The sequence below is a fragment of the Cetorhinus maximus genome, chromosome 34 (genome assembly GCF_964194155.1).
Source record: "Cetorhinus maximus chromosome 34, sCetMax3.hap1.1, whole genome shotgun sequence".
Lineage (NCBI taxonomy): Eukaryota > Metazoa > Chordata > Chondrichthyes > Lamniformes > Cetorhinidae > Cetorhinus > Cetorhinus maximus.
Genome location: NC_135912.1, coordinates 9409169 through 9435308, shown reverse-complemented (window position 1 = coordinate 9435308; position 26140 = coordinate 9409169). Strand labels below are relative to the sequence as shown.

General features: G+C 45.1%; 1 protein-coding gene across 2 annotated transcripts in view; it reads left to right on the top strand.

The window, feature by feature from the left end:
* Window positions 1–26140, top strand: part of LOC144671731 (misshapen-like kinase 1) — a 253706-nt gene that overhangs the window by 182746 nt on the left and 44820 nt on the right. For both annotated transcript variants that reach the window (XM_078533739.1, XM_078533738.1), the window contains 5 exons: window positions 5854–6033; window positions 10894–11142; window positions 13871–13956; window positions 17257–17369; window positions 24057–24154. In XM_078533739.1, the coding sequence (XP_078389865.1) occupies window positions 5854–6033; window positions 10894–11142; window positions 13871–13956; window positions 17257–17369; window positions 24057–24154 (726 nt within the window). The remainder of the gene's footprint in view (window positions 1–5853; window positions 6034–10893; window positions 11143–13870; window positions 13957–17256; window positions 17370–24056; window positions 24155–26140) is intronic.

Sequence of the window (26140 nt, the reverse complement as noted above, 5' to 3'; positions counted from 1 at the left end):
GATTAGCGCCTAGAGCATTAACTCGGGTCTCTTGATTACTAGTACAATGACAACCATTACCCCTCCGCCTCCCTACATGGCACAGACTGCTTCAGTATCTTAAATAGCTTGAAAACGTCAATCAAATCGTTCCTTCACCATCTAAATTCCAGGAGTACAACCCTTTGGAGTTTAAGTATCATTATGATAAATCTTTGCACTCCCTGAAAGGTCAATTTTTCCTTCCTAAGGTATGATTCTCAGAGCTGAACACAGTAGTCCAAGTATGGTCTAACTAGGATTTTGTATAGCTGTGGTATAACCTCTACCCCTTGTATCCTAGCCCTCTCGATGTAAAGTCCTGTACTTCATCTAACCCTATCAACATAAATCAAGCAGGGAATTCAGGAGAAACTTCTTGCCCAAAGTGTGGCGAGAATGTGGAACTCGCTACCACAGGAAGTAGCTCACTTGAATAGTACAGATACGTTTAAGGGGAAGTTAGGTAAACATATGAGAGAGAAGGGAATAGAAGGTTATACTGATAGGATGAGATGGGGAAGCATGGGCAGAGGCTCAAAAGAACGTAAATGCCAGAATGGACTGGTTAGGTCGAACATAGGTTTCGTACATTCAATACAATCCTACATAACGTTAGCTTCTGTTCCTTTCCCATGTACACATCTGTCTTTCGCTTAATTGTATCTATGCTATTCACCTCAGTCACCCCCCTGGGGTAGCGAGTTTGGTATTCTCACCAATCTCTGGGCAAAGAAATTACTCTTGAATTCTCTGGATTTATGTAGAGGGGGAATTAAAGGCACAATCCTTTATATGATTGCTCTGGGGCAACTCGGGCACACACGCACACAAATAAGCAAAATTGCAGTTCACACACTGACCAGTTACTATTCTATAGATCTTGCATGTGAAGGGTTTTTCTTATCCTCTATAAAAGAGCAGTTCTCCCTTGCAGGATGTAGTGAAGGGGAAATGGGAAAGAAAAGGCTTCTGTGAGTCATGGAGTAGTTTGTATTCTATTGGACTAGTAATCCAGAGACCCAGGCTAATGCTCTGGGGACCCAGGTTGAGCATTACCCACCATGGCAGATAGTGAAATTTGAATTCAGTAAAAACCTGGAATTAAAAATCTATGAAACCATTGTCGTAAAAACCCATCTGGTTCATTGATGTCCTTTAAGGGAGGAAATCTGCTGTTCTTACCTGACCTGGCCTACATGTGACTCCAGACACACCGCAGTATGGTTGACTCTGAAATTGCTGAGCAAGCCACTCAGTTGTATCAATCCGCTAAAAGCCTAAATGGAATCAAACCAGAAGGACCACCCGCCTAGGCACTGGAAATGACAACGGCTTGTTGACCCTGCAAAGTCCTCCTTTTGGCTTGTACCAAAGTCGAGAGAGCTGTCTCACAGACTCGTCAAGCAATATAGTCATACTGTACTGAAACACACCTTACAGACAATGTCCCAAACACCACCATCACCATCCCTAGCCCAACGGAGTGATAGACCAGCAGATGTGGCAGCGTTTTACAGTGTTTAACAGTCAGGAGGGAGTTGCCCTGCGAATCCTCAAAATCAACTTCAGACTCCATGATGTCTCATGGCATCAGGTCAAACATGGGCAAGAAAACCTCCTGCTGATTACCACGTAGCGTCCTCCCTCAGCTGATGAGTCAGTGCTCCTCCATGTTGAACACCACTTGGAATGAGCACTGAGGTGGCAAGGGCGCAGAATGTACTCTGGGTGAGGACTTCAATGTCCATCGCCAAGGATGGCTCGGTAGCACCACTATTGACTGAGCTGGCCAAGCCCTAAACTACATAGCTGCTAGACTGGGTCTGCGGCAAGTGGTTAGGGAACCAACAAGAGGGAAAAGCACACTTGACCTCATTCTCACCACCCTGCCTGCTGCAGATGCGTCTGTCCATGACAGTATCAGTAGGAATGACCACCGCACAGTTCTATTGGAGACAAAGTCCCATATTCACAATGAGGAGACCCTCTGTCATGTTGTGTGGCACTACCACTATGCTGAATGGGATAGATTTCAAACAGAACTAGCAACTCAAGACTGGGCAACCATGAGGCGCTGTGGGCCATCAGCAGCAGCAGAATTGTACTCGAACACAATCTGTAACCTCATGGCCCAGCACATTCCCCACTCTACCATTATCATCAAGGCCGGGAACCAACCCTGGTTCAATGAAGAGTGCAGGATGGCATGCCAGGAGCAGCACAGGCACACCTAAAATTGAGGTGTCAGTCTGATGAAGCTACAACACAGGCCTATTTGCATGCCAAACAGCATAAGCAGCAAGTGTTAGACAGAGCTAAACAATTCTATCACCAACAGATCAGATCTAAGATCTGCAGTCCTGGACACATCCAGTGTGAATGAATGGTGGTTGACACTTTGACAACTCACTGGAGGTCACAAATATCACCATCCTGAATGATGGGAGAGCCCAGCACAGCAGTGCAAAAGATAAGGCTGAATCATTTGCAACAATCGTCAGCCAGAAGTGCCGAGAGGATGATCCACTTTGGCCTCCTCCGGAGGTCCCCAGCAGCACAGATGCCAGTCCTCAGCCAATTCGCTTCACTCCACGTGATATCAAGAAACGACTGAAGGCACTGGATACTGCAAAGGCTATGGGCCCTGGCAACATTACAGCAACAGGAGTGAACTAAAAAAATTGAGACAGTATCAAACTTAAAGAAAAAGCATCTAATTATGCAAAGACGGGCAGCAGATCAGAAGACTGGAAAGACTAAAGAACAGAAAAAAATCATAAAAGGATTAATAAGGAGGGAAAAGTTAAGACTATGAGAGAAAGCTAGCTAGTAAAGACGGATAGTAAGAGTTTCTGTAAGTATTTAAATAAGAAAAGTTAAAGTGAGTGTTGGTCCTATAGAGAGTGCATTTGGGGAATTGATAATGGAAAGTAGGGAGATGGCGGACGAATTAAACAGGTATTTTGCTTCAGTCTTCACTATAGAGGACACAAGTAACATCCCGAAATAGCTATAAATCAGGAAATGGAAGGGAGAGAGCAACTCAGGAAATTTACAATCACCTGGGAAGTGGTATTGAGCAAATTGTTGGGGCTGCGGGCTGACAAATCTCCAGGTCCGGATGGACTTCACCCTAAGGTCTTGAAAGAAGCGGCTAGTGAGATAATTGATGCACTGGTTCTAAATTTCCAAAATTCCCTAGATTCGGGGAAGGTTCCATTAGGCTGGAAATAAGGGAAGGAGACAGAAAGCAGGAAATTATAGGCAGTTAGCCTCGCATCTATTCTCGGAAAAAGGTTAGAAGCTATATTAAAGATGTTATAACAGGGCAGTTAGAAAAATTCAAGGCAATCAGGCAGAGTCAACATGGTTTTGTAAAAGGGAAATCAAGTTTAACCAATTTATTGGAGTTCTTTGAAGGGGTCACATGTGCTGTGGATAAAGGGGAACCGGTGGATATACTGTACTCAGATTCCCAGAAGGCATTTGATAAAATGCCACATCAAAGGTTATTGCAGAAATAAAAGCTCATGGTGTAGGGGGTAACACATTGTCATTACTAGAAGATTGGTTAGCTAAAAGGAAGCAGAGAGTAGGCATAAATGGGCCATTTTCTAGTTAGCAGGATGTGATGAGTGGTGTGCCACAGGGATCAGTACTGGGCCCTCAACTTTTTACAATTTATCAAAATGACTTGGATGAAGGACCGAAGGAATGGTTGCTAAATTTGCTGACGACACAAAGATAGGCAGGAAAGTAAATGGTGAAGAGGACAAAAGGAGGCCACAAAGTGACATAGGTTAAGTGAGTGGACAAAGATCTGGAAAATGGATTATAATGTGGGCAAATGTGAAATCATTCATTTTGGCAGGAAAAATAAAAAAGAAGCTTATTACCTAAATGGTGAGAGATGGCAGATCTCTGAGATTCAGAGGGATCTGGGTATCCTAGTGCATGAATCACAAAAGGTTAGTATGCAGGTACAGCAGGTAATTAGGAAAGCTAATAGAATGTTATCATTTATTGTGAGGGGAATTGATTACAAAAGTAGGGAGGTTATGCTTTAGTTGTAGAGAGCATTGGTGAGACTACACCTGGAGTATTGTTTACAGTACTGGTCGTCTTATTTAAAGAAGGATGTAAATGCGTTAGATGCAGTTCAGAGAAGGATTATTAGAATAATACCAGGAATAGGCGGGTTGTCTTATGAGGATAGGCTGGACAGGTTAGGCTTGTATCCACTGGAGTTTAGGAGAGTAAGAGGCGACTTGATTGAAACCTTTAAAATCCTGAGGGGTCTTGACAGGGTGGATGTGGAGAGGATGTTTCCTCTTGTGAGAGAACCTAGAACTAGGGGGGGTCATTGTTTAAAAATAAGGGGTCGCTCATTTAAGACAGATGAGAAGTTTTTTCTCTGAGGGTTGTGAGTCTTTGGAACTCTCATCCTCAAAAGGCAGTGAAAGCAGATTCTTTTAGTATTTTTAAGGCAGAGCTAGATAGATTCTTGATTAACAAGAGGCTGAAAGGCTATCGGGTATAGGCAGGAATGTGGGGTTGACGTTACATTCAGATCAGTCATGATCTTATTGAATGGTGGAGCAGGCTCGAGGGGCCAAGTGGCCTACTCCTGCTCCTAATTCGCATGTTTGTATGTCCACCATCTACAAGGCACAAGTCAGGAGTGTGATGGAATACTCCCCACTTGCCTGGATGAGTGCAGCTCCAATAACACTGAAGAAACTTGACACCACCCAAGACAAAGCAGCCTGCTTGATTGGCACCCCCTCCACAAACATTCACTCCCTCCACCACTGATGCACAGTGATAGCAGTGTGTACCATCTACAAGATACACTGCAGGAACTCACCAAGGCTCTCTGGACAGCACCTCCCAAACCCACAAACACCAACAGCTAGAAGGACAAGGGCAGCAGACACATGGGAACATCACCACCTGCAAGTTCCCTTCCAAGCCACTCACCATCCTGACTTGGAAATGTATCGCTGATCCTTCACTTCGCTGGGTCAAAATCCTGGAACTTCCTCCCTAACAGCACTGTGGGTGCACCTACACCATATGGACTGTAGCGGTTCAAGAAGGCAGCTCACCAACACCTTCTCAAGGGCAGCTAGGGATGTGCAACAAACGTCCTAGCCAGCGACACCCATATCCCATGAATAAAGGAATAAAAAAACACACAACATGGGCAGATTGTATTTGGTCTGCCATATCCAGTGAGCCTGAGAATCTGTGTATTGCAGCATTTAGTTTTCACAGGGTGAAAATTCTTTACTCCTTACATCAGGCAGAGATTAAAAAACCAAATATGCAGCCAAACCATCTGGAATTGCCTGCTTTCCCTGGACCTTCATAGGCTACAGTATCTGAACAGGGCTGCAAGCATTTATCACACTCAGCTGTTCTTAATGCTCAGTGTATATATAAAGCAGACAAATTCAAGCTCACTAATGACATGTAAGGGACTGAGGTACCAATGGCTTGAGGTTGTATGATGCATCATTTGGCACTGACCACTGCAAAATATCATCAGCATCAGAACAAACTGAGTTGGGCTTAGGATGTCTGGAGGAAAGACTTTAAACACTTTGCAAAACATAACAGCCCGTTCAGGATCGCTGGCCTTCACAATTGTTGTATTATTACCTAAATGTGACACATTTATCTTGGGGCAAATAATGATGACACTGTTTACAACAAGTTTTATATAAATCAGAACTTGCAGCATTACAGTGCTCCCCTCAAGGAACTCCTATGGTCTACTTGTTTATTTTAACTATAAGTCACTTGCCTCATTTGATCTCTCTCTGTAAGGTTGAAGAACGCTCCAAAATGAACAGGCAGAACTCTCCTGGTGCGAAGCCAAAGATGGGGACCACAATATCGGATCCGTCGCTGCAGTCGCTCACTGAATCGGTGCCCAGCAGCGCTGCCCAGGCCTCACAGACACCGCCCATGCACCGACCCGTGGAGCCACAGGGAGCCCAGTCAAAGGTGCTTCTCCATCACATTTCTATATTTCTTTTCGTGGGTGGTAGTGTTCCCTCTCCTGAGCAGCAGCACAACAGTCCAACTGCTGCGCACATTCTGTTATTTAAATGAGGTTTACTGCCACTCTAGCCCACGAGCATAGGACTGGTAGACATTCTCATTATAGGAAGGTGAGAGTCAAGCCTGACATGATTCATTAAGTGGAATTAGCAGTGGAAATTCACTCGTGTCAGTTCCTGGAGCCTGAAGTTTTGTCAGCACTTGACTTCCCTGCTCGCCACATCACTCCCCCTCATCACTTGTCCCCCGGGCCCTCCCGTTCGTTGACTCCCTCCCTCCCCAACCCTGTTATTTGCCGTTACCCTCAAGAGCCATTTAAATCATAGTACAAAAGTTAACAGCACAGGTTGCCAGGGCATTTTCTAACATCTTTCACTGCATTATGGTACTTTCTCCATTGGAAAAGTACTATAATATGTGTAACCAAACAATAAAACGCTGGTCAATGTAAGGGCCAACTTACTTTTAAACGTGAGGCCTCTATAATGAAACACTGCATTAAAAACACGTCTACGTCACAATACAGCACCTAATAGTGATATTTGAAGGTGTGAAAACACTTACATTTACCTTTGTGAATGATTCAGACTCCAGCAGGGTTTTTGTTTTCTTCACAAACCTGGCATGCTTTTAATGGGCTTCCAGAACCCCACACTACGAGACGAAAATAGTTTGCGGGGGAAATCCGATTTTAATCCCCCATTTAAAATGGGGAACCCAATCTCGTCAGGGGCAGGTGTACGCTTTGCACACTCGGCATTCCCAGCCCGCAAGAGGAAACGCCACGAGGTCAGGAACATGGAGCAAAATCGAATTTCCTCCAAAAAAAAAATCAATGCGTGCCATTCACCAACCGAAATGTGCTTCCTCGCCTGGACGAACATTCGGCTCTGTGTCTCTCTGACCATCACCCTCCAGTTCACAAGAACCAACTTCTCTCCAGATTCACAAAGACACGTTACATCTGCCTGATTATGTTTGTTGCTGTGAAGCAATTACTGAGCTACCTTCTATTCATTGCAGTATTGAGTGAAGAAGGCACTCAATAAGCTGAAAAAGTAAAGGTTGCCTTTTCCATATTTCCTATCAATTCAAAAAGCAAGTCTCCTTAGCTCTTTCAATCTTGAGCTTGTCAAAGTGAAACAGAAAATCCTTGTCTTGAGCCATCACTGCCATTTCAACTTTTCTTCTGTCAAATAACTACAGGCTACAATATAAAAACTAACAAATGCCTCACTCATGTATGGCAGTGTAGTGGTTATGGTACTGAACTCAAAAGCTAGAGGTCGTGAGTTCAAATGCCACCATGGTCAATTTAAAATTGAATTTAGGAAATCTAATTTGTGGGTTAGCATGTCACCGTATCAATGGCTGGGGGTGGTATTCTTTCTTCTTCTTCCATTATATATATATATATATACATTTATATATAGCTTTTTTTTGTTTCTACTGGTGGTGCACATCCGCACATTAACGTAGCTTTTTTTCCCAGCATGTTTAATTTTCTTCAATATATGTTGGCTGCATAATTGTTCAGTTCGACCAGTCATAAATCAGCAGTACACAAACTGTATAAACTAAGTGTTTCAGTTTACGGAAGCCTTGGAATCACTTATTGTTCGAACACCTTTTGTTTCTTCTTCCAAATCATCCAAAAAATGTCCCTGTGACACTGAATAAAATGTGTATCCATAGATGCCCAAGACGATTGTCCCGATAGCTAAGCCTGTTATCCCATTCCTCCCGTGCCATTTCTGTAGCTTTTTATGCCACTGAGCTAGCTCCACTTGTCGGCTTGAGCTCAATCTGTTCTTTGCTCAGATTGTCCTGCTTTGGGCCTACATGTTTAGCAAACTCTGAACCTGCTTGAGAATTCATTTCTGCCATTTTTCCAAATCTACATAATAAAATTCATTCCTCACATGGATGAGAAAAATTCGAGGGAACATTGATGGGTGGAGAGTGATGACTGGTATAGGCCCAAGGTCATCATGGCAACAAATGGGTTGAGGTGCTGAGGTAAACTGCAGCCCCACCAAGCTGCTGCCACTCGCCACCCTCCCATAAGTTAGACAATTGTTCCCTCCCCTATTGAAAAGAAATTGAGCTAATTTGGATATTTCCTGATGTTTCTTTTACATGTATTCATGTGAAGCTTGGGATAGTGGCTCGGCTGACTTAATGAAATGCGGATGTGTAGGAAATTAACTAATGTCAGCATCTTAAACCATGAAGCGCCCAACTGAGTAACTTCTGGCCAGCTCCCAATATTTCAAAATTCTTCTAATATTGTCTGCAGGCAATAATTGTTTGCATTTCATCAGCGAGAGCTGTATTTTGCATTGAATTTGCAGCACAGGAACAGGCTTTTTAGTTTAACTAATGTTCTTATGCTCCACACAAGCTCCACCCATTTTACTTAATCTCAGCCTATCATCATTTCCTTCTACTCCTTTGTCCTCCTTGAGTTTATCCAGCTTCCCCTTAAATGCATCAATGCTATTTACCTCAATTATACCATGTGGCATTTTTTACATTAGAAACCTGCCTTGAATTAGCCCAAAAACCTCCTCACAAACCCTTAATAACTTAGCTCCTGTTTGCAGCTTCCTGCCTCCAACGTACCAACTCCCCTGACCCTCCTGCTCACCCATCGCTGTCACTGAGCGGAGGTTCAGGCGAGGGGCAGCAAGAGGAAGAGGGTGAGAGCAGATGTGAATGTGAAGGAGGGGTCAGGTGTGTCAGCGAGTGGGAGGGTTGGGAAGGGGAGCGATAAGTCGGGAGGATCAGGAAGTCACGAAAGTCAGGGAGCAAGGCGGCGAGGGAGGTGACGAGCAGGAGGGTCGGCGAGGGAGGCGGTGAGTCGGGAGGGTTGGCGAGGGAGACGGCGAGTCGGGAGGGCCGGCGAAGGAGATGGTGAGTTGGGAGGGTTGGCGAGGGAGATGGCGAGACGGGAGGGCCGGTGAAGGAGATGGCGAGTCGGGAGGGTCGGCGAGTAGGGAGGGTCGGCGAGGGAGGCGGTGAGTCGGGAGGGTTGGCGAGGGAGATGGCGAGACGGGAGGGCCGGTGAGGGAGATGGTGAGTCGGGAGGGTTGGCGAGGGAGATGGCGAGACGGGAGGGCCGGTGAGGGAGATGGCGAGTCGGGAGGGTCGGTGAGTCGGGAGGGTCGGCGAGGGAGAAGGCGAGTCGGGAGGGCCGGCGAAGGAGATGGTGAGTTGGGAGGGTTGGTGAGACGGGAGGGCCGGCGAAGGAGATGGTGAGTTGGGAGGGTTGGCGAGACGGGAGGGCCGGTGAGGGAGACGGCTAATTGGGAAGGTCGGAGAGGGAGATGGCGAGTCAGGAGGTTCGGCGAGGGAGACGGCAGGTCGGCAAGGGAGACGGCGAGTCGGGAGGGTCGGCGAGGGAGAAGGCGGGTCGGTGAGGGAGAAGGGGAGTTGGGAGGGTTGGTGAGGGAGGCGGCGGGTCACCAAGGGAGACGGCGAGTCAGGAGGGTCGGCGAGGGAGAAGGGGAGTTGGGAGGGTCGGCGAGGGAGGCGGCGGGTCACCAAGGGAGACGGTGGGTCGGGAGGGTCGGCGAGGGAGAAGGCGGGTCAGTGAGGGAGAAGGGGAGTTGGGAGGGTCGGCGAGGGATGCGGCGGGTCACCAAGGGAGACGGTGGGTCGGGAGGGTCGGTGAGGGAGAAGGCAAGTCGGGAGGGTCGGCGAGGGAGTTGGCGGGTCGGGAGGGTCGGTGAGGGAGACGGCGTGTCGGTGAGGGAGAACGGGAGTCGGGAGGGTCGGTGAGGGAGAAGGGGAGTCGGGAGGGTCGGTGAGGGAGAAGGGGAGTCGGGAGGGTCGGTGAGGGAGAAGGGGAGTCGGGAGGGTCGGTGAGGGAGTAGGGGAGTCGGGAGGGTCGGTGAGGGAGAAGGGGAGTCGGGAGGGTCGGTGAGGGAGAAGGGGAGTCGGGAGTGTCGGTGAGGGAGAAGGCGAGTCGGGAGGGTCGGTGAGGGAGAAGGGGAGTCGGGAGGGTCGGTGAGGGAGAAGGGGAGTCGGGAGGGTCGGTGAGGGAGAAGGGGAGTCGGGAGGGTCGGTGAGGGAGAAGGGGAGTCGGGAGGGTCGGTGAGGGAGAAGGGGAGTCGGGAGGGTCGGTGAGGGAGGCGGCGAGTCGGTGAGGGAGACGGCGAGTCGGGAGGGTCGGTGAGGGAGAAGGCGAGTCGGGAGGGTCGGCGAGTTTGAGAGGGAGGCGGCGACTTGCGGGGGATCCGCAAGGGAGGCAGTGAGTCGGTGGGGTATGTGGTGAAGCCACGGTTTATCACCTAAGAAAACTGAGTATGCTCAGTAACTGCACTAAAATGAAAATACAGCAGTGTTTTTTGAGAATGCCACTAATTTACCAGCCCTGCTAAAATGAAAATGATCTATTAGAACCTGCTGTAAAAGGGGGACACCTGTATCGTGCAACAGAAAATTCATACTTGTCATTAATCACCATGAATCTCTGATACGTAAATATCTTAAGTTTCAGAGGAAGGAGAGGAATTACCTTAATAAAGACAGAAAATGTTGGAAACACCCAACAGTTCAGGCAGCATCAGTATCGCGAGAAACAGTCAATGTTTCAGGTTGAGCTTTCAGCCACTGTCTGACTTGCTGAGTCTTTCCATCATCTTCTGCATTTATTTCAGATTTCCAGCATCGGCTGAAGTTTGTTTTTATTTGAGCAGTGACACAGATGGTTCACTGATGATTGTGTATCAGTTGGCCTTTAGTCTTTCAGCTTCATTTGAGTTCGCACTTAAACCTTGTTGAAAACTTTTCTCTCAGTTTCAAGTGGCACACCTGGTTGCGCTGAAGCCATCATCAGCACCGGTGCCAAGGTCTCAGTCACTCCAAGACCAACCGACCAAGAATGTCGCTGCCTTCCCAACCCAGGAGCCTGTGCCAGTGAAGCGTGGTGAGATGCTGCGGCAGAACTCAGACCCCACCTCTGAGACCCCTGTACTACCTCCCCGTGCTGGGAACAGAGATGACTCTGGACCATGGGTGAAGATGGAAGATGAAGCACCTCCAAAGGTAACCAGGCCAAGTCCAAAACGTGTAGTGCAAGAGAAGAGAAAAGGTTATTAAGGCACCCTCAACCAAATGGATTATGCCTTCTGCTATCATATTGATTACAATAGCTGCCTGAATTGACCTGCTTTCTCGTTAGAGGATTGTGCCATGTGGTTTTAGGTTGGCCTTCTGGTTATTATGTTCTTTACTGGAGCTCTTTATCTTGTTTTTTTTGGAAAGATAGAGTACGAGATTTAGAACTGCAATGCCTGAATAATGCTGATGCGATAAATCGGACTGCACCATGGGTTCCACATTTATCCACATTTTACATTTGCAAACACTTCCTGTAAGCCTTTCCCTTGTAACTTCCTGAGTCCACATTTAGAATGGAGATTGCCTATGTAAACATGTCACATGGTAGTTTCACTCTCTCCTGGTGGAGGTACTGCAGTACCACCACTGGCATGAGTGTGCAATTACAGTGTGACAAATTACCATAAATTTTCCGTAAATAATGTGTACTTGGGAATTTGTCATGGTGTTATTAAAGGTAGGACAGAATATATGATTTTAAAATGACACTGTAATTAGATATGAGTGCCCTAGTTCACTTATCACTTGCCCTCTAACTCTACAAACCCAACTCCCTTCATCAGAAAGTCACGTTTAGTCTTGACTTCCCTGTATGCAACATTGGGGATGAGCGCTTCAATGAAAATTATGGGCTAGGCAGACGTTCTCTTGATACCATTCGGGGAAAGAACAAATAGTGAACTTGAGGCTGGAGAGATCAGTAATGTGCAGGGGTGCTTACTTTAATAAAACACTTCAAAACACGACAGCTTGGTTCTGTTTTTGAAGACATTTCCTTGTGATAAGTTACTAGATAAATAAAATTGTTCCCTGTGAAAGTTTTCAGCTTATGAGGTTGAAGGCTTGACATTTTTTCTGTCTTCTCGCACCCGGTGCCAGCAACAAGACACATCCAGAACAGATACGGCAAAGGTCAGATGTGAAGCTTCATCTGCCTTGTCTCATCCAACACTCCAACAATCACATACAGCATTGGTTAGATGCAGATATGTCTCAACACAATCCCAATATACATCAATCCCCAATTTCAAATGGGCATCTTTTGTGGCATCACTGAAATCTCTATTATCCACATGGGCAACCCTTCTGCTCTTCAAGATTGCCAATCCAAGCCAAATAATGATAGATTGTTGTTAGGTGTGGGAGTTGAGGATAACTGAACCAAAACAGGTGAATGGAGTCAAGGTACAGGTCGGCCTTGGTGTAATTATTAGTGGGTGGGGTGAATGGCCTTCTCCTGTTCCTTGAACTTTCTTGTTGTGGATTTGCACCTATTTACTTTCCCAGTAGTCTTGGCTGGATTGAAACTCAAGTCCCAGAGGTGCCAGCCAGTGTTGTACTCAAGTTGCATTGCCTGAACCTCACTAGTGACTGATCCATGTTTGAAGGATGTCATTAAGAGGTATTTTTGCCTCAATGATGAAACATTAGTGTGGCTTAATTGTTAGCGCATTCTCCTCTGAGTCAGAAGATTGGGGATTGAAGTATTACTCCAGGACTTGAATTAAAAACATAGATTGGCACTTCAGTGCAGTACTGTAGGAGTGTTGCAGTGTCAGAGGGGCCACGTTTCTGATGAGATATTAAAAAAAGACCCCAATTGCCTGTTGCAGCACTTTGTTAAAACCCCCCTTTACAAGAAGAACTTGGATTCCAATCACAACAGAGTGTACCTGAACCATAGGAAAACTTCTTAGTGCTTCTTGGCAGCATTATTAGACAAAATCTAACATTCAGCCACGACATACGAATGTAGATTTTTGTTAGGCCAGTGACAAGTAACGAAAAGCTTGGTCAAACAAGTAAATTTTGAGAATCTTAAAGGAGGAGAGGGAGAGGTTTAGGCAGGGAATTCCAGAGCTTAGACCCTCAATGACTGAAGGTAGGGCTGCCAGTTTTGAAGTAAAGGAAATTGGGGTGCAGAAGAAGCCAGAATTGGAGGAACACAGATTTCAGAGGGTTGTAGTACTGGAGGAGGCTACAAGGGTGGGGAAATTCTTTCAGTGTCCAGGGCCAACATTCTGACCTCGTACAATACCACCAAAAAGAAAATGATTAACTGATTATCTCATTGCCTTTGCACCACTTGCTGCATCAAAATAGCTGCCAATTTTGCCTACATAAGTAACTGCATTTCGGAGTCATTCATTGTACATACACTACTTTGAGTTCTTGCGAGATGCAAGTTGCTGTATAAATGAAACTTTTTAACACTGTCCGCCATGGTTTTAATTGCAACTACTATGAGCAGTAACAGTAAGCAATTGGAATCATTTTACAAATCAGCTGTGGAACATTTCAGTAACAGATGGAGTGTTACACAGGTTACCACACAATCCGTTTTGCCTGGTGCTTGTAATTAATTGGCTGCTGTTCACAAAGCTGAAATAATTCACAGCCGTGCCATTTGACCTTTAAATGAGTAAATGGCTGACAGACTATATCAGAAGTTCAAGCCCAGTATTTATTTTTTTTAATACAGCAGTGCTGTTAAAAGCTCTATGCAACTGCCAGGTCACAGTGGTCTTCCTAAAGGGGAATAGATGCATCTAAGCATATAAAGAAGTCATGCAGCCTAAATCCATGTTTAATTCAGAGTGGATTTGTTGTTGGAATTGTGCATGAACAGATTGTGTTTCTTTTTTGGCTGAAGGTTCCTCAGAGAACGACCTCCATAGCTACAGCACTGAACAGCAGTAGTGCTCTGATAAATCGAGCAGGGCAGGCACCACGTGCGAGGTAATATAAACCATTCAACACTCTTGTACCCTTGTTCTCTCCCGTTCTATCCCTCCAGATTTTGCAGGCAGCCAACACAGTGATAAATCAAACTGCAAGCGAACCAAAACAGAAGATGCTGGAAAAATACACAGCAAGCTCATTAGACTAATTTGTGTGCTCAAATTCACTGATTTATGGCTTTACTGGGAAAGTGAATGGATTATAAAATTCCATACTTAAAATGAGGGTTAAAAATCCAAGAGTTTCATTCGATAAAATCCGAATTGCACTTAGCCATTGGCTTACAGAGACTGGATATCATTGTAAATGGCCAGGGCTCCTTAATGTGATTCCCAAATCACTATAAGTGCCATATCATTGAATTTGCCTCAGTCACACTAAATCCATCCCCTGAGAATATTTCTCTTGTCTTGACCATTGCTGCCTCTACTTTTGCAGTTTTCTCTTTAAGAATTGTGCCTATGTCCTATGATTTGAGTTTATCCTATTGCTGTTAGAAAAAGATAGCCCCTCCTCCCACAGATGTTAAGACCCCAGTAGCAGACGCGATCTGTTTGCCAAAGAGCAGTTGTAGTGAATCTGTCAACACTTCAGTTTGGCTATTTATTTCTCATACCAGCATCTTTGCTTACTGGGTACGTCCCATAGATATGGAAGCAACTTCCCTCTCTGCTCCATAGTTTCCTCAACAGGAAGTGAAGCAGGTTCCAGAGTGGCAACTAGTTGAGGGTGCTGTCGTCTAGCAGCCAGCTGCCCTGTGCCCTGTGTCATCCCCCTCATCTCGGGTTCTTCCCTGATTTTCACTACATGTGTGAGTTGACCAGCTGGCTGTTGTGCTGCGATTGAATGGCCAGAGACATGAAGGTTGAGGTAGCAGATTGTTAAGCCTTTCTTTTGCTCGTACAAGATGGTGATGTGACCCATGTTGTTTAGGCCACGAGACCTTGCCACAGACCCATTCAGTGGTCCATGAGGGGGAGAGGGGGGAGTTTTCCAGTGCATTTATTGACCTTACTGATCCTGAGATTTTTGCCCCTTCCGTGAGCTTCACATGGCTTTGTGGGTGGGAGGTGCGTGATGAGGGAAGACGAGAGGGAGGTAAGGAGTGGGGGGGAAGGTGTCATAGTGGTAATGTCGCTGGACCAATAATTCAGAGGCCCAGGTTAATGCTGTGAGGACATAGGTTCAAATCCCAACGTAGCAGCTGGTGGAATTTAAATTTGGTTAATTAATAATTCTGAAATTGAAAGCTAGCCTCAGTAATGGTTACCAAAAACTACCATTGATTGTTGTAAAAACACATCTGGTTCACGAATGTCCTTTAGGGAAGGAAACCTGTGACTCCAAACCCACTGCAATGTGGTTGACTCTTCATGCCCTCTAACATGGTCTAGCCACTCCGTTCAAGGATGGAAATCAAATGCTGGCCTTGCCAGTGAGACCCACACCCCATGAAGGAATAAATTTTAAAAAATGCTTAGTCATGATTCATCTGTCTACCTGGGGCAGGTCTCTACCTAGACCAGCTGGTATTTCCTGACACATGTTCATATACAATCAGGTATATCAGCAATAAAGCAGAGGTGCAGATATCTCAAAGAAGTTTCTCCATTCAGCTATGTTCTGGTGGTGGTGAGATGGGAGCACTTGTTTGTCTGTGAAATGCCCAGCAAATGTTTCTAGTATGAGGTCTGCAGCACCCCCACTCCTGCCATTCAGGGCGGTCCACATAGCTACAGAAAAAAATCCCAAAAATGCTGGAAATACTCAGCAGGCCAGGCAGCATCTGTGGAGAGGGAAACACAGTTAACATTTCATGTCGATCATCTTCTGTAAGAATTGGAAAAAGTTAGAGATGCAACAAGTTTTAAGCAAGTACAGAGGCGTGGAAGAGAGAGGGGAGGGAAGATCAAAATGGGCCTATGATGGATGATGGAAGGAGGGCAGGAGTGAGTAAATGACAAAAGGAATGACGAGGCAAGGCAAAAAGGGGTGGTAATGGGCCAAAAATAAAAAAACAACAAAAGACAGGAATAACTGCTGTTAACTTATTAGAATGCCAAAATGCCTACTGATCTCGAAGATGTTGATCACTCCAAAGATCAGTAATAAGGCTTACATGGGAAAATGAGAGTATTCTGCCATATACTTATTCACTGTAGCCAGGGGTTTTCCGGCTTGCTGAAGTAGCAACTGCAGTTTGAGAAGGGAAAGCATCCTATTTAAATAGCTGCAATTATCTTGACTTAATCTATGTATGCCCCTTGACTGTTCTGAATGAATCCAGTGAAAAGCTTCTAGGACTGGGGAAATAAGCAGCTTGCCAGAGGCAGAATGTTCTTCAAACAATATTGGTGTTCTTGTAGCATCCCAGCTCCTGAGTAAGGTAACTGAGCATAGTCCATCTCTTCAGAACCCTCAGTACCTCTCAATCATTCACCTCGAGTAGGTCTGCAAGAGACTGAACTAATGGAATAGCCTCTTGAATGGGAAGGTGTTGCTAGCTGCAGTTGCCCCCATCACCCGACTGCTGTCTACACATTGGCATTGAAGCAGGTTGTGGGTAGATTAGGTTTGTGGTACTGGGAGATAAATGAAAGGGGAAAGCATGAAATACCGGGATGAATATTTGCAAATATCGTTTAATTGGTACGTCTGCTTTCTAATACTGTCATGTGTTTAACCTACTTAGCCAAGTCCTAATCCAGAGACTGGAACACAGCCGAGGCTTACACACTTCCAGTGAAGTGCTGTCAGAGATGCTATCTTTGAGTGAAACATTAAACTTCTTGAGGTGGATGTAGCAAGGTTCTCTGGCCACTGCTTCAAAGAAGAGCAGTGTCCTGATCAATATTAATACCACAACTAACCTCACCTTCTTTAAGATAACCTGGTCATTTATCTTATTGCTGTTTGTGGGGCCTTGCTGTGGGTAAATTATTGCTGCGCTTCCCTGCATCACTGCACCTCAAAAGTACTTGATTAACTGTAAAGCGTATTGAGATCCCCTGAGGTTGTGAAAGGCGCTATGTAAATGCATGGCTGCCTGTCTGTCTGTCTTTCATATTTGCTGGCTGATGAATTGAACTACCTGCCAGGAAGATGCCCGTAAAATTGGATGTAATGACATGGTTACAAACAGCCACTCCTCTATTCTTTAGTGTGCATTTTCCTGCTGGATGGCTGGTGCCACATTTAACCTTTCACTAAAAGTGGAACCTTGATTCAATTATGCTGTCTGTTCGATGTCATGTGTCAAAATGGCCTCTTGACTTGGGTGACTTGACTTGGTTACAGCAATCCAGACCTGCGTAGGATTGATCCAGGATGGGAAAGAGCAGAGAGTCTCCCACTGATTGGCCCCCATCGAGTCCTTGGGACTGGTTCTATGGAGCGGAACAGAATTACAAGTAAGTAGGCTGATTTGAAGTGCTGCTTAAGACCCTTAATATATTTAGGAACAAACTTTTAAACTGATTAGCGTATAGCTTATCTCATCACAAACACATTTGCAAAGCTGCGTATTCATTATATTACATTTGTGCAGTTAAGTACTTGAACTGAGTGCATCTATATTGGAGATTGTTAATGGCTCACATCAGGCTCAGCTCTGTTTTTGAGGCCTCTATCGGGTGATCTTAAAGTCTTCTCATGGAAGAAGAAAAAAGCCCCAAATTATTCAGTCTTTCCCAATATCTATGATCATGACATAACATTTTGAAACTGATGAGAGACTGGCAGAGTCTGTCAGTAACCAGACCATCTTGTAATGTTGCTCTTAATCCTTTGCAGCCTGGTTGTCCTTTTGCCCACTGTTTCTTTACCCTCCATGCACCAAAATGAATACATTTCTGTAAATTCTGTATGCGCGGCATTCCTGGCTAATGTATCACCAATTGTGTTGCAATGGCTCAGTGGGTAGCACATTTGCCACCTCTGGTCAGAAAGTTGTCAGTTCAAGCACCACTCCAGGACTCAAGCCCATAATCCAAACTACAGTCCAGTGCAGTAATGAAGGAGTACTGCATTGTCAAACAGTGCTGTCTTTTGGATGAGACTTTGATGGGATTCTGAAACAAAAACAAAAATTGCTGGAAAAACTCAGCAGGTCTGACAGCATCTGTGGAGAGAAACAGAGTTAACGTTTCGAGTCCATATGACTCTTCTTCAGAACTAAAGAGAAGTAAAAATATGGTGAAATATATACTGTTTAATGGGGAGTGGGACAGGTGAAGCTAGGTAGAAGGCCAGCGATAGGTGGAGGCAAAGGTGAGATTGCAAAAGATGTCATAAACAAAAGGGCAAAGGGTGTTGATGGTGGTGATACTGGTTAAAGGAGGTGCTAAATGGTGACATTAAGAGTAGAAAGCAGAATGAGCAAGTGACAGATGGCCCTAGTGGGGGTGGGGGGAGGGGACAGTGTGGGGGGAAAAAGAGATTGAAATAGGCTAAAAGGTGGGGATAAAACAATGAATGGAAATAAATTTTACAAAAATAATAATAATAGAAATAGTTGGGAAAAATGTATATAAAAAAAAATTAAAAAGTAAATATTTGAAAAAAGATGATCAAAAAGGGGTGAGGATGGAGGAGACAGTTCATGATCTGAAGTTGTTGAACTCAAGTCCGGAAAGATGTAAAGTACCTAATCGGAAGATTAGGTGCTGTTCCTCCAGTTTGTGTTGAGCTTTACTGGAACATTGCAGCAGGCCAAAGACAGACATGTGGGTATGAGAGCAGGGTGGTGTGTTGAAATGGCAAGTGACAGGAAGGTCTGGGTCATGCTTGCGGACGGACCAAAGGTGTTCCGCAAAGCAGTCACCCAGTCTGCGTTTGGTCTCCCCAATGTAGAGGAGACCGCATTGGGAGCAGCGAATACAGTAGACCTAATTGAGTGAAGTGCAAGTGAAGCACTGCTTCACTTGAAAGGCGTGTTTGGGCCCTTGGACAGTGAGGAGGGGGGAAGTAAAGGGGCAGGTGTTGCACCTTCTGCGGTTGCACTGTGGGTGGGAAACCTCGGTTAAGGAAGAAGGAAGACATGTCAGAAGCACTGTTTTGGAAAGTGGCATCATCGGAACAGATGCGCTGGAGGTGAAGGAACTGAGAGAATGGGATGGAACCCTTACAGGAAGCAGGGTATGAGAAGTTGTAGTCGAGGTAGCTGTGGGAGTAAGTGGGCTTGTAATGAATATTGGTGCACAAATTATCACCAGAAATTGAGACAGAGAGGTTAAGGAAGGGAAGGGAAGTGTCAGTGATGTGAAAGTGATGGAGGGGTGGAAATTGGAAGCAAAATTAATAAATTTTTCCAGGTCCAGGCGAGAGCATGAAGCGGCACCAAAACAGTCACCGATGTACCGGAGAAAGAGTTGTGGGAGGGGACCTGAGGAGGACAAGAACAAGGAATGTTCCACATACCTCATAAAGAGGCAGGCATAACTGGGGCCCCGTGCGGGTACCTATAGCTACACCTTTTATTTGGAGGAAGTGAGATGAGTTTAAGGAGAAATTGTTCAGTGAGAAGACAAGTTCAGCCAGACAGAGGAGAGTGGTGGTGGATGGGGATTGTTTCCCACCCGCAGTGGTTGACAGGGTCCTCAACCGTGTCCGACTCATCTCCTGTGCCTCTGCGCTCACACCTTCCTCTCCCTCCCAGAACCATGATAGGGATCCCCTTGTCCTCACTTTTCACCCCACCAGCCTCCGCATTCAAAGGATCATCCTCCGCCATTTCCGTCAACTCCAGCATGATGCCACCATCAAACACATCCTCCCTTAACTCCCCCCCCCCCCCCCCCCCCCGTCGGAATTCCATAGAGACCGTTCACTCCGTGACACCCTGGCCCCACTCCTCCATCACCCCCAACACCTCAACCCCCTCCCACGGCACCTTCCCATGCAATCGCAAAAGGTGCAACACCCCTGCCTCTTTACTACCCCCTCCTCACCGTCCAAGGGCCCAAACACTCCTTTCAAGCAAAGCAGCGCTTCACTTGCACTTCACTCAATTTGGTATACTGTATTCGCTGCTCCCAATGCGGTCTCCTCTACATTGGAGAGACTAAACGCAGACTGGGTGACCGCTTTGCGGAACACCTTCGGTCTGTCCGCAAGCATGACCCAGACCTTCCTGTCGCTTGCCTTTTCAACACAGCACCCTGCTCTCTTGCCCACATGTCCGTCTTTGGCCTGCTGCAATGTTCCAGTGAAGCTCAATGCAAACTGGAGGAATAGCACCTGATCTTCCGATTAGGCACTTTACAGCCTCCCGGATTTAACATTGAGTTCAAAAACTTTAGCTCATGGACTCTCTCCTCCATCCTCACTCCTTTTTGATCCCCTTTTTTCAAATATTTATTTTTAAATTTATACATTTATATATATATTTTTTTCCCACTCTTTTCTATTATTTTTAAAAAATTTATTTGCCTCCACCTATTACTGGCCTTCCATCCAGCTTTACCTGTCCCACCCCCTTAAACAGTATATATTTCACCACATTTTTACTTCTCTTTAGTTCTGAAAAAGAGTTTTACGGACTCGAAAGGTTAATTCTGTCTTTCCCTCCACAGATGCTGTCGGACCTGCTGAGTTTTTCCAGCAATTTTTGTTTTTGCTTCAGATTTCCAGCATCCGCAGTATTTTGCTTTTACCTTTGATGGGATTTTTCCTGATGGTTCAAGTGAGCAGAACCCTCCCTTCCATGGTGCTATTGAGGAAACGGCAGGTGATTTCTCCTGCTCAACATTCTTCCTGCATTCAACAACACCATTCAGACGATCCTGTTGCTGTATGTAGGGCTTTCCCTTGCGCAAATTCATTGCTGCATTTGCCTATAAATTAACAAAAAATATTCTCTTTATTCAGCCCAACTAGCCTGAGGCACAAGTCTCCTATTTGATCAGTTATTTTTCTGCTCCATTTTCTTTCCTGCACTTTAGTTTCCTTTTGAAAGTGTCTAAGCAATTTGCCTCAATGACTTACAGTGACAGTGAGTTTCACATTCTAAGCACAACCACATAATGACATTTCTTTTTATTTCTCTGTTGGATTTATTAGCGTCTATATTGCACCTGTGACAGTTTTGAATTTTCCCATGAAAGGAAACATTCTCTCCACGTTTATTTTGTCTAACCTTTCATAATTTTAAAGATCTCTATCAGGTCACCTCCAAACCTCTTATACAAAAAAAAGGTCACAAAAAGTTCAGTCTTTCCCAGTAGCTGTGAACATGTGATCAAATTATCATGGAATCTACTTAAAGATGTAACAGAAAGACATCTAGAAACCAAAAAATATGAGTACTCAGCACGGATTTAGAAGGAAAGGTCATGCTTGGCTAACCTTTTTGAATTCTTTGAAGAAGCTGCAGAAAGAACAGACCAGGCTTATGGAAGATGGAAAATATTTGTGTTTTCAAAAAGCTTTCGATAAGGCACCACGAGGCAGACTCGTGACTAAGTCAGAGCACACGGGGGTCAGGGTCAGGTGGCAGAATGGATAGCAACCTACCAAATAGAAAGCAGAGAGTAAGGGTTTTAAAGATAGTTACTCAGTTTGGGAAATGGTGTTTCACAGGAATTAGTGCTGGGGGCAATGTGTTTTACCATTTACATTAAGGATTTAAACTTGGGAGTTGGAAGTACAATTTCTAAATTTGTGAACGGCAGCAACTGATGGGCTGTGGTTAATACAAAGGAAGAATGCAATAAACTACAAGGGGGCCTTAATAAACATGCAGAACGGGCATTTAATTGGCAAATTAATTTCACAATCGGAAAGTATAAGGTGGGTTACTTGGTAGGAAGAAAAATGAGGTCACGTACCACTTGACGATTAAGTGTCTAAAATAGGCAGAGAACCAAAGGGACCTGGGGTTCAGGTACACAAATCACTAACAATAGTGATGCACGTTAGGAAGGCTGCAAGGAAACAAAGCACTTGGGTCCATTTCTAGAGGAATAGAATTGAAAATGAAGGAAACGATAAACTTGCACACTGTAACCTCTCAAATCCGGAAGGCCTGGGAGCAAAGCATTTCTGGATGTCGGAATAATGCCAGAATGCCTAACCACAAGTGTGTGAACCAGATATAAATACGTACCTCGGGCTGCCAACCCTCTCGGAATGGCTGGGAGTTCGCCAGAGTCGGCCTCAATCTCCCAGTGGCCAAACAAAGCATTCCAGGAGCACATCAGCTCCTGGAAACTGCAGCCAGGACCGGCCGCCAACCAATCATAGCCCGTGTTTGGGTACCACTTGACCCTCCAGACAGCCAGGACCGGCTGCCAGCCAATCAAAGCCCGAGCTTGGGTACCACCTAACCTTCCCCACATCAGGAACTGGCTGTCAGCCAGCCACAGATCATGCTTGGGTACCAGCTGACCCCCTCTACGTCAGGAACCTACTCCACCACCCACGGAAAATCTCAACGTGGCAGAGGCCACACGATGGGAATATCCAAAGGGCCTAGAGATCACATGATCGGTGCTCCAGTCAGTTGAGGCGATGCCCACTGGTGCTGCAAACTTGGAGGAAAGGGAGCTGATTATGAGCCAAGGTTAGACTCAGCTGAGACTGGCTGGATGCTGGTTTAGTGATTAATTAGTGTTATTTATGTTATTAGTTAGTGTCAGATTGAATTGGTGGTAACCAGGCAAACTATGGTGCACTTTGGATTTCCATTCCCCGAGAGCAACTGGCAGGGGAATGAATTGTTCAGGCTCAGTAGCAGAATTTAGTAGACACACTTGCATTGCCCCTCTTCTGAGTGTCACACCGAATCAGAGTTCACAGTTGACGGAAACAACTGATGTGACTCAAGACCAGGTGACATGCAGGCAATACGGGTTGTGTTGCGAAGATGTGCGGGAGTTTAATAAGCGCCCACGCAGTGTAGACCTCGCGTGGTAAACAGCAGAAATGGTGACAACCATACCAACAATTCACTTTTATACTCGGCATCTAAGTCGACTATTTTTGGAGGAATTTTTCGAGGCTTCAAAGGCTAACGTATGCACCGACATCTACGGTAATTATAAGATAGTCACTAATAAATCCAATAAGGAATTCAGGAGAAACCCCTTTATCCAGAAAATGGTGAGAACGTAGAATGTGCTACCACAAGGAATAGTTGAGGAAAATATCATTTAACGGAAAGCTACATAAGCACGAGGGAGAAAGGAATAGACGTGTTCATAGGGAAGATCAAGATGGAAAAGGCTCATGTGGAGTGTAAATAGATAATGAACATACAAAATAGGAGCAGAAATAGGCCATTCGACCCCTCGAGCCTGCTCCGCCATTCAATAAGATCATGGCTGATCTGTTTGTGTTTCGAGTTCTACATTCCCATCTACCCCGATAACCTTAGATTCTTGTTAGGCAAGGGAACCAATCTACAGAAAATGCTGGAAAAACCCTTTAGGACTGGCAGCATCTGTGGAGAAAGAAACAGAGTTAATGTTTCAAGTCTGAATGACTTCTTCAGCGCATCCACAGTATTTTGCTTTTATATAAGAATCTACCTACTCCTGCCTTAAAAATATTCAGTTACCCTGCTTCCACTGCCTTCTGAGGCAGAGAGCTCCAAAGTTGCACAAATCTCTGAGAAAAAAATTCTCCTCATCTCTGTCCTATAAGGGCGACTCCTAATTCTAAAACCGTGCCCCCTAGTTGTGGACTCACCCAACTGATGCACTGATCAGATGGGTCTAGCAGCCTGTTTCTGTGCTGCAGACTCAATATAGCACTAATGTACTTCCAACTGTTGCTAAGTGGCTTTGACACATGCAAACGATGTGAAAGGTACTATCAGTGATGATTTTCCTTGATCAATTGCAAAACCTTTTTACGGAATGTGTGCTGTTATTTGGATCATGTGGACCCAGTGTATTCAACTGAAGGGATTGATTTGAGAGGAGATAAGTGAAGACTTAAACAAAAATATCAGGCTGCATAGTTCGAGCTTATTGTTGTAGAATGATAAACTTCAGTGACCTTATCTTGACTAGAATTAGCTGCTGCTCTTTGTTTGGTTTGCAGCTGTTAATCTGCTGCTTTTGTTTTCCCCACTCCCTCTCCCTCCCACACCACAGCTTCCTCTAAGCCTGAAGGATCGCCAATTCTCTCGCAGGATACAAGCCGGGGAAAGCCAGAGGAGATCCGCACTACCTCACGGCCCAGCAGACCTGCAGTAAGTGTGAACGCTAACTAATGTATGAGACTTAAACAGTGCATTTGGCACTGTGATAGCTTCAATGATTTGCAGGTAGGGGGAAAGTAACGTGAAACCTAACTGCACAATCTTAAGGGCCATGTGCCACAAGAGCCAATAACAATGTCCCCCAGAATAAAGCGACTGAGCTCAGTTCCAATTTGTCCAAGTTCTGGCTTTTACCAATTTTTCCAATTCTGGACAGATGTTTGCCTAACATTCATTTTTGCAGAGGGTGAAATAACTCTTCCCTTTGAAGAAATCCTATATTGTTGTTCGTTAGAGGAAGCCCTCAGAGTATGTCCTTAAGCTTCCCTACAGTTTGGAGAATGCTTCCCCCGACGGTTCTCACATTTGCAGGACAGTTCGCAAGTGTTTGAAAATAGGCTGAAGAGATCCATTTGACATTCTTCTTTGATGGAATTCTTAATCATCTTCTACAGCATTCTTCATTTTCTTCTCCCTCATCCTCACCCTTTTGTGTTCGGGACACTTCTCTTCATTAAAGGTGCTACGCAAATGCAAATTACTGCTGCAATTTGCTGCTCCTTTTTAAAAAAAGAAGTCTAAGACTTCTGATTTTGTAAAATAACATTGTTAGTGGGGTCTCCTTTTAACGTTTTCCCTGACTTTTTAGTCCCAGTATTAAAGCTGTTCATTTGAGGGGAATACCATAAAATTGAATGGACTTTTATCAAGGCTGGAAGGAGGCTTGTGTGGGACATAAATATTGGCATGGATGAGTTGAGCCAAATAATCCACTGCTGTGTCGAAAATACTTTGTAAGATTAAGCTTAGTTTTCCCCCATTTTTATGCTTTAGCTGGCTCATATTGCTGCATATAGATATATATGGCAGAAGGTTGTAGTTGGCAACTAGAATTGAGCACATTAGTTAAACAGACACTCCTGGGCAGTCCTAACGGAGTGCTGCATCACTTGGGGTGTAATTCTTCAGATGAGGCATTGCCTCTCCAGTGGCCAACGATGCTGTGACGGAGTCTGTTCTCTTGCTGGTACCAACATTCCTCCCTCAATCAATACCGCCAAAAGGATATATTAATCATGGAACTGGTTTGTGGGATCTTGCTGTGTACAAGTTAGCTGCTACATGGTAACAGTTGTTGCACTTAAGAGCAATTAATTATTTGTTCAACTTTCACAGCAAATAGGCCATCATCTAAACTTGGAGAAAATTCAGACAGTCTACTGCCTTTTTAAGAGTGTGTAACAATCAACAGCCCTTAAGCCTGTTATCTCACTCCATGCTCCATTTGGTTTAATTCTACTACAGTGGTATTGGCCCCTGGCAGGGTGCATTTCAAACAATTCAGTTGGCAAGTGCCCCTGTGAATGCTACCATAATGACATATGTCACTGACTGAGTATAGGTAAGGGGGATAGCCTCTGTTCAGTTCCTCGTGGGCATAGCCCCATAGTGCAAAACTGATCCAATTCAGCATGAATGGACACTGAGTCAGCAATCTGAATCAGACTACTGGCCCAGGAAATTGGAGAGGAAAAGCAACCATGGTGTTGTAAGGTGCACAGGCTTTTGGGGCAGAGAAGAGAGAATTACTCTGTAACGAACCCATGTTGCATTATCCACTAAGTACATGAAATAACAGCTCAGGAGAGTGTTCCACCCCTCCCGCACTGCTACCACACTTTGAAGAGCATAACATTTATTAAAGTATCGCAGATTCTAAATGAATGATTGGGAACTGCCCTGTGCCTCACTGTGAGAGCAGGCTAGGCTCCCTTGAAAGAAGCTTGCCAAGTACCCTTTTTGAAATACCTCATTGACAGATAAGTAATGTCCATGATATCAAGCGTAATGATACTGTGACCATCTATGAAAAGATAAGTAATTCTATTCTCCACAAGTGTAGTCAACTGTCAGCCTTCCACTGAGTTGAGTGACTTAAATTGAGCCTGGGACTTAGAGAGTTCTCTCCTTTTTTAT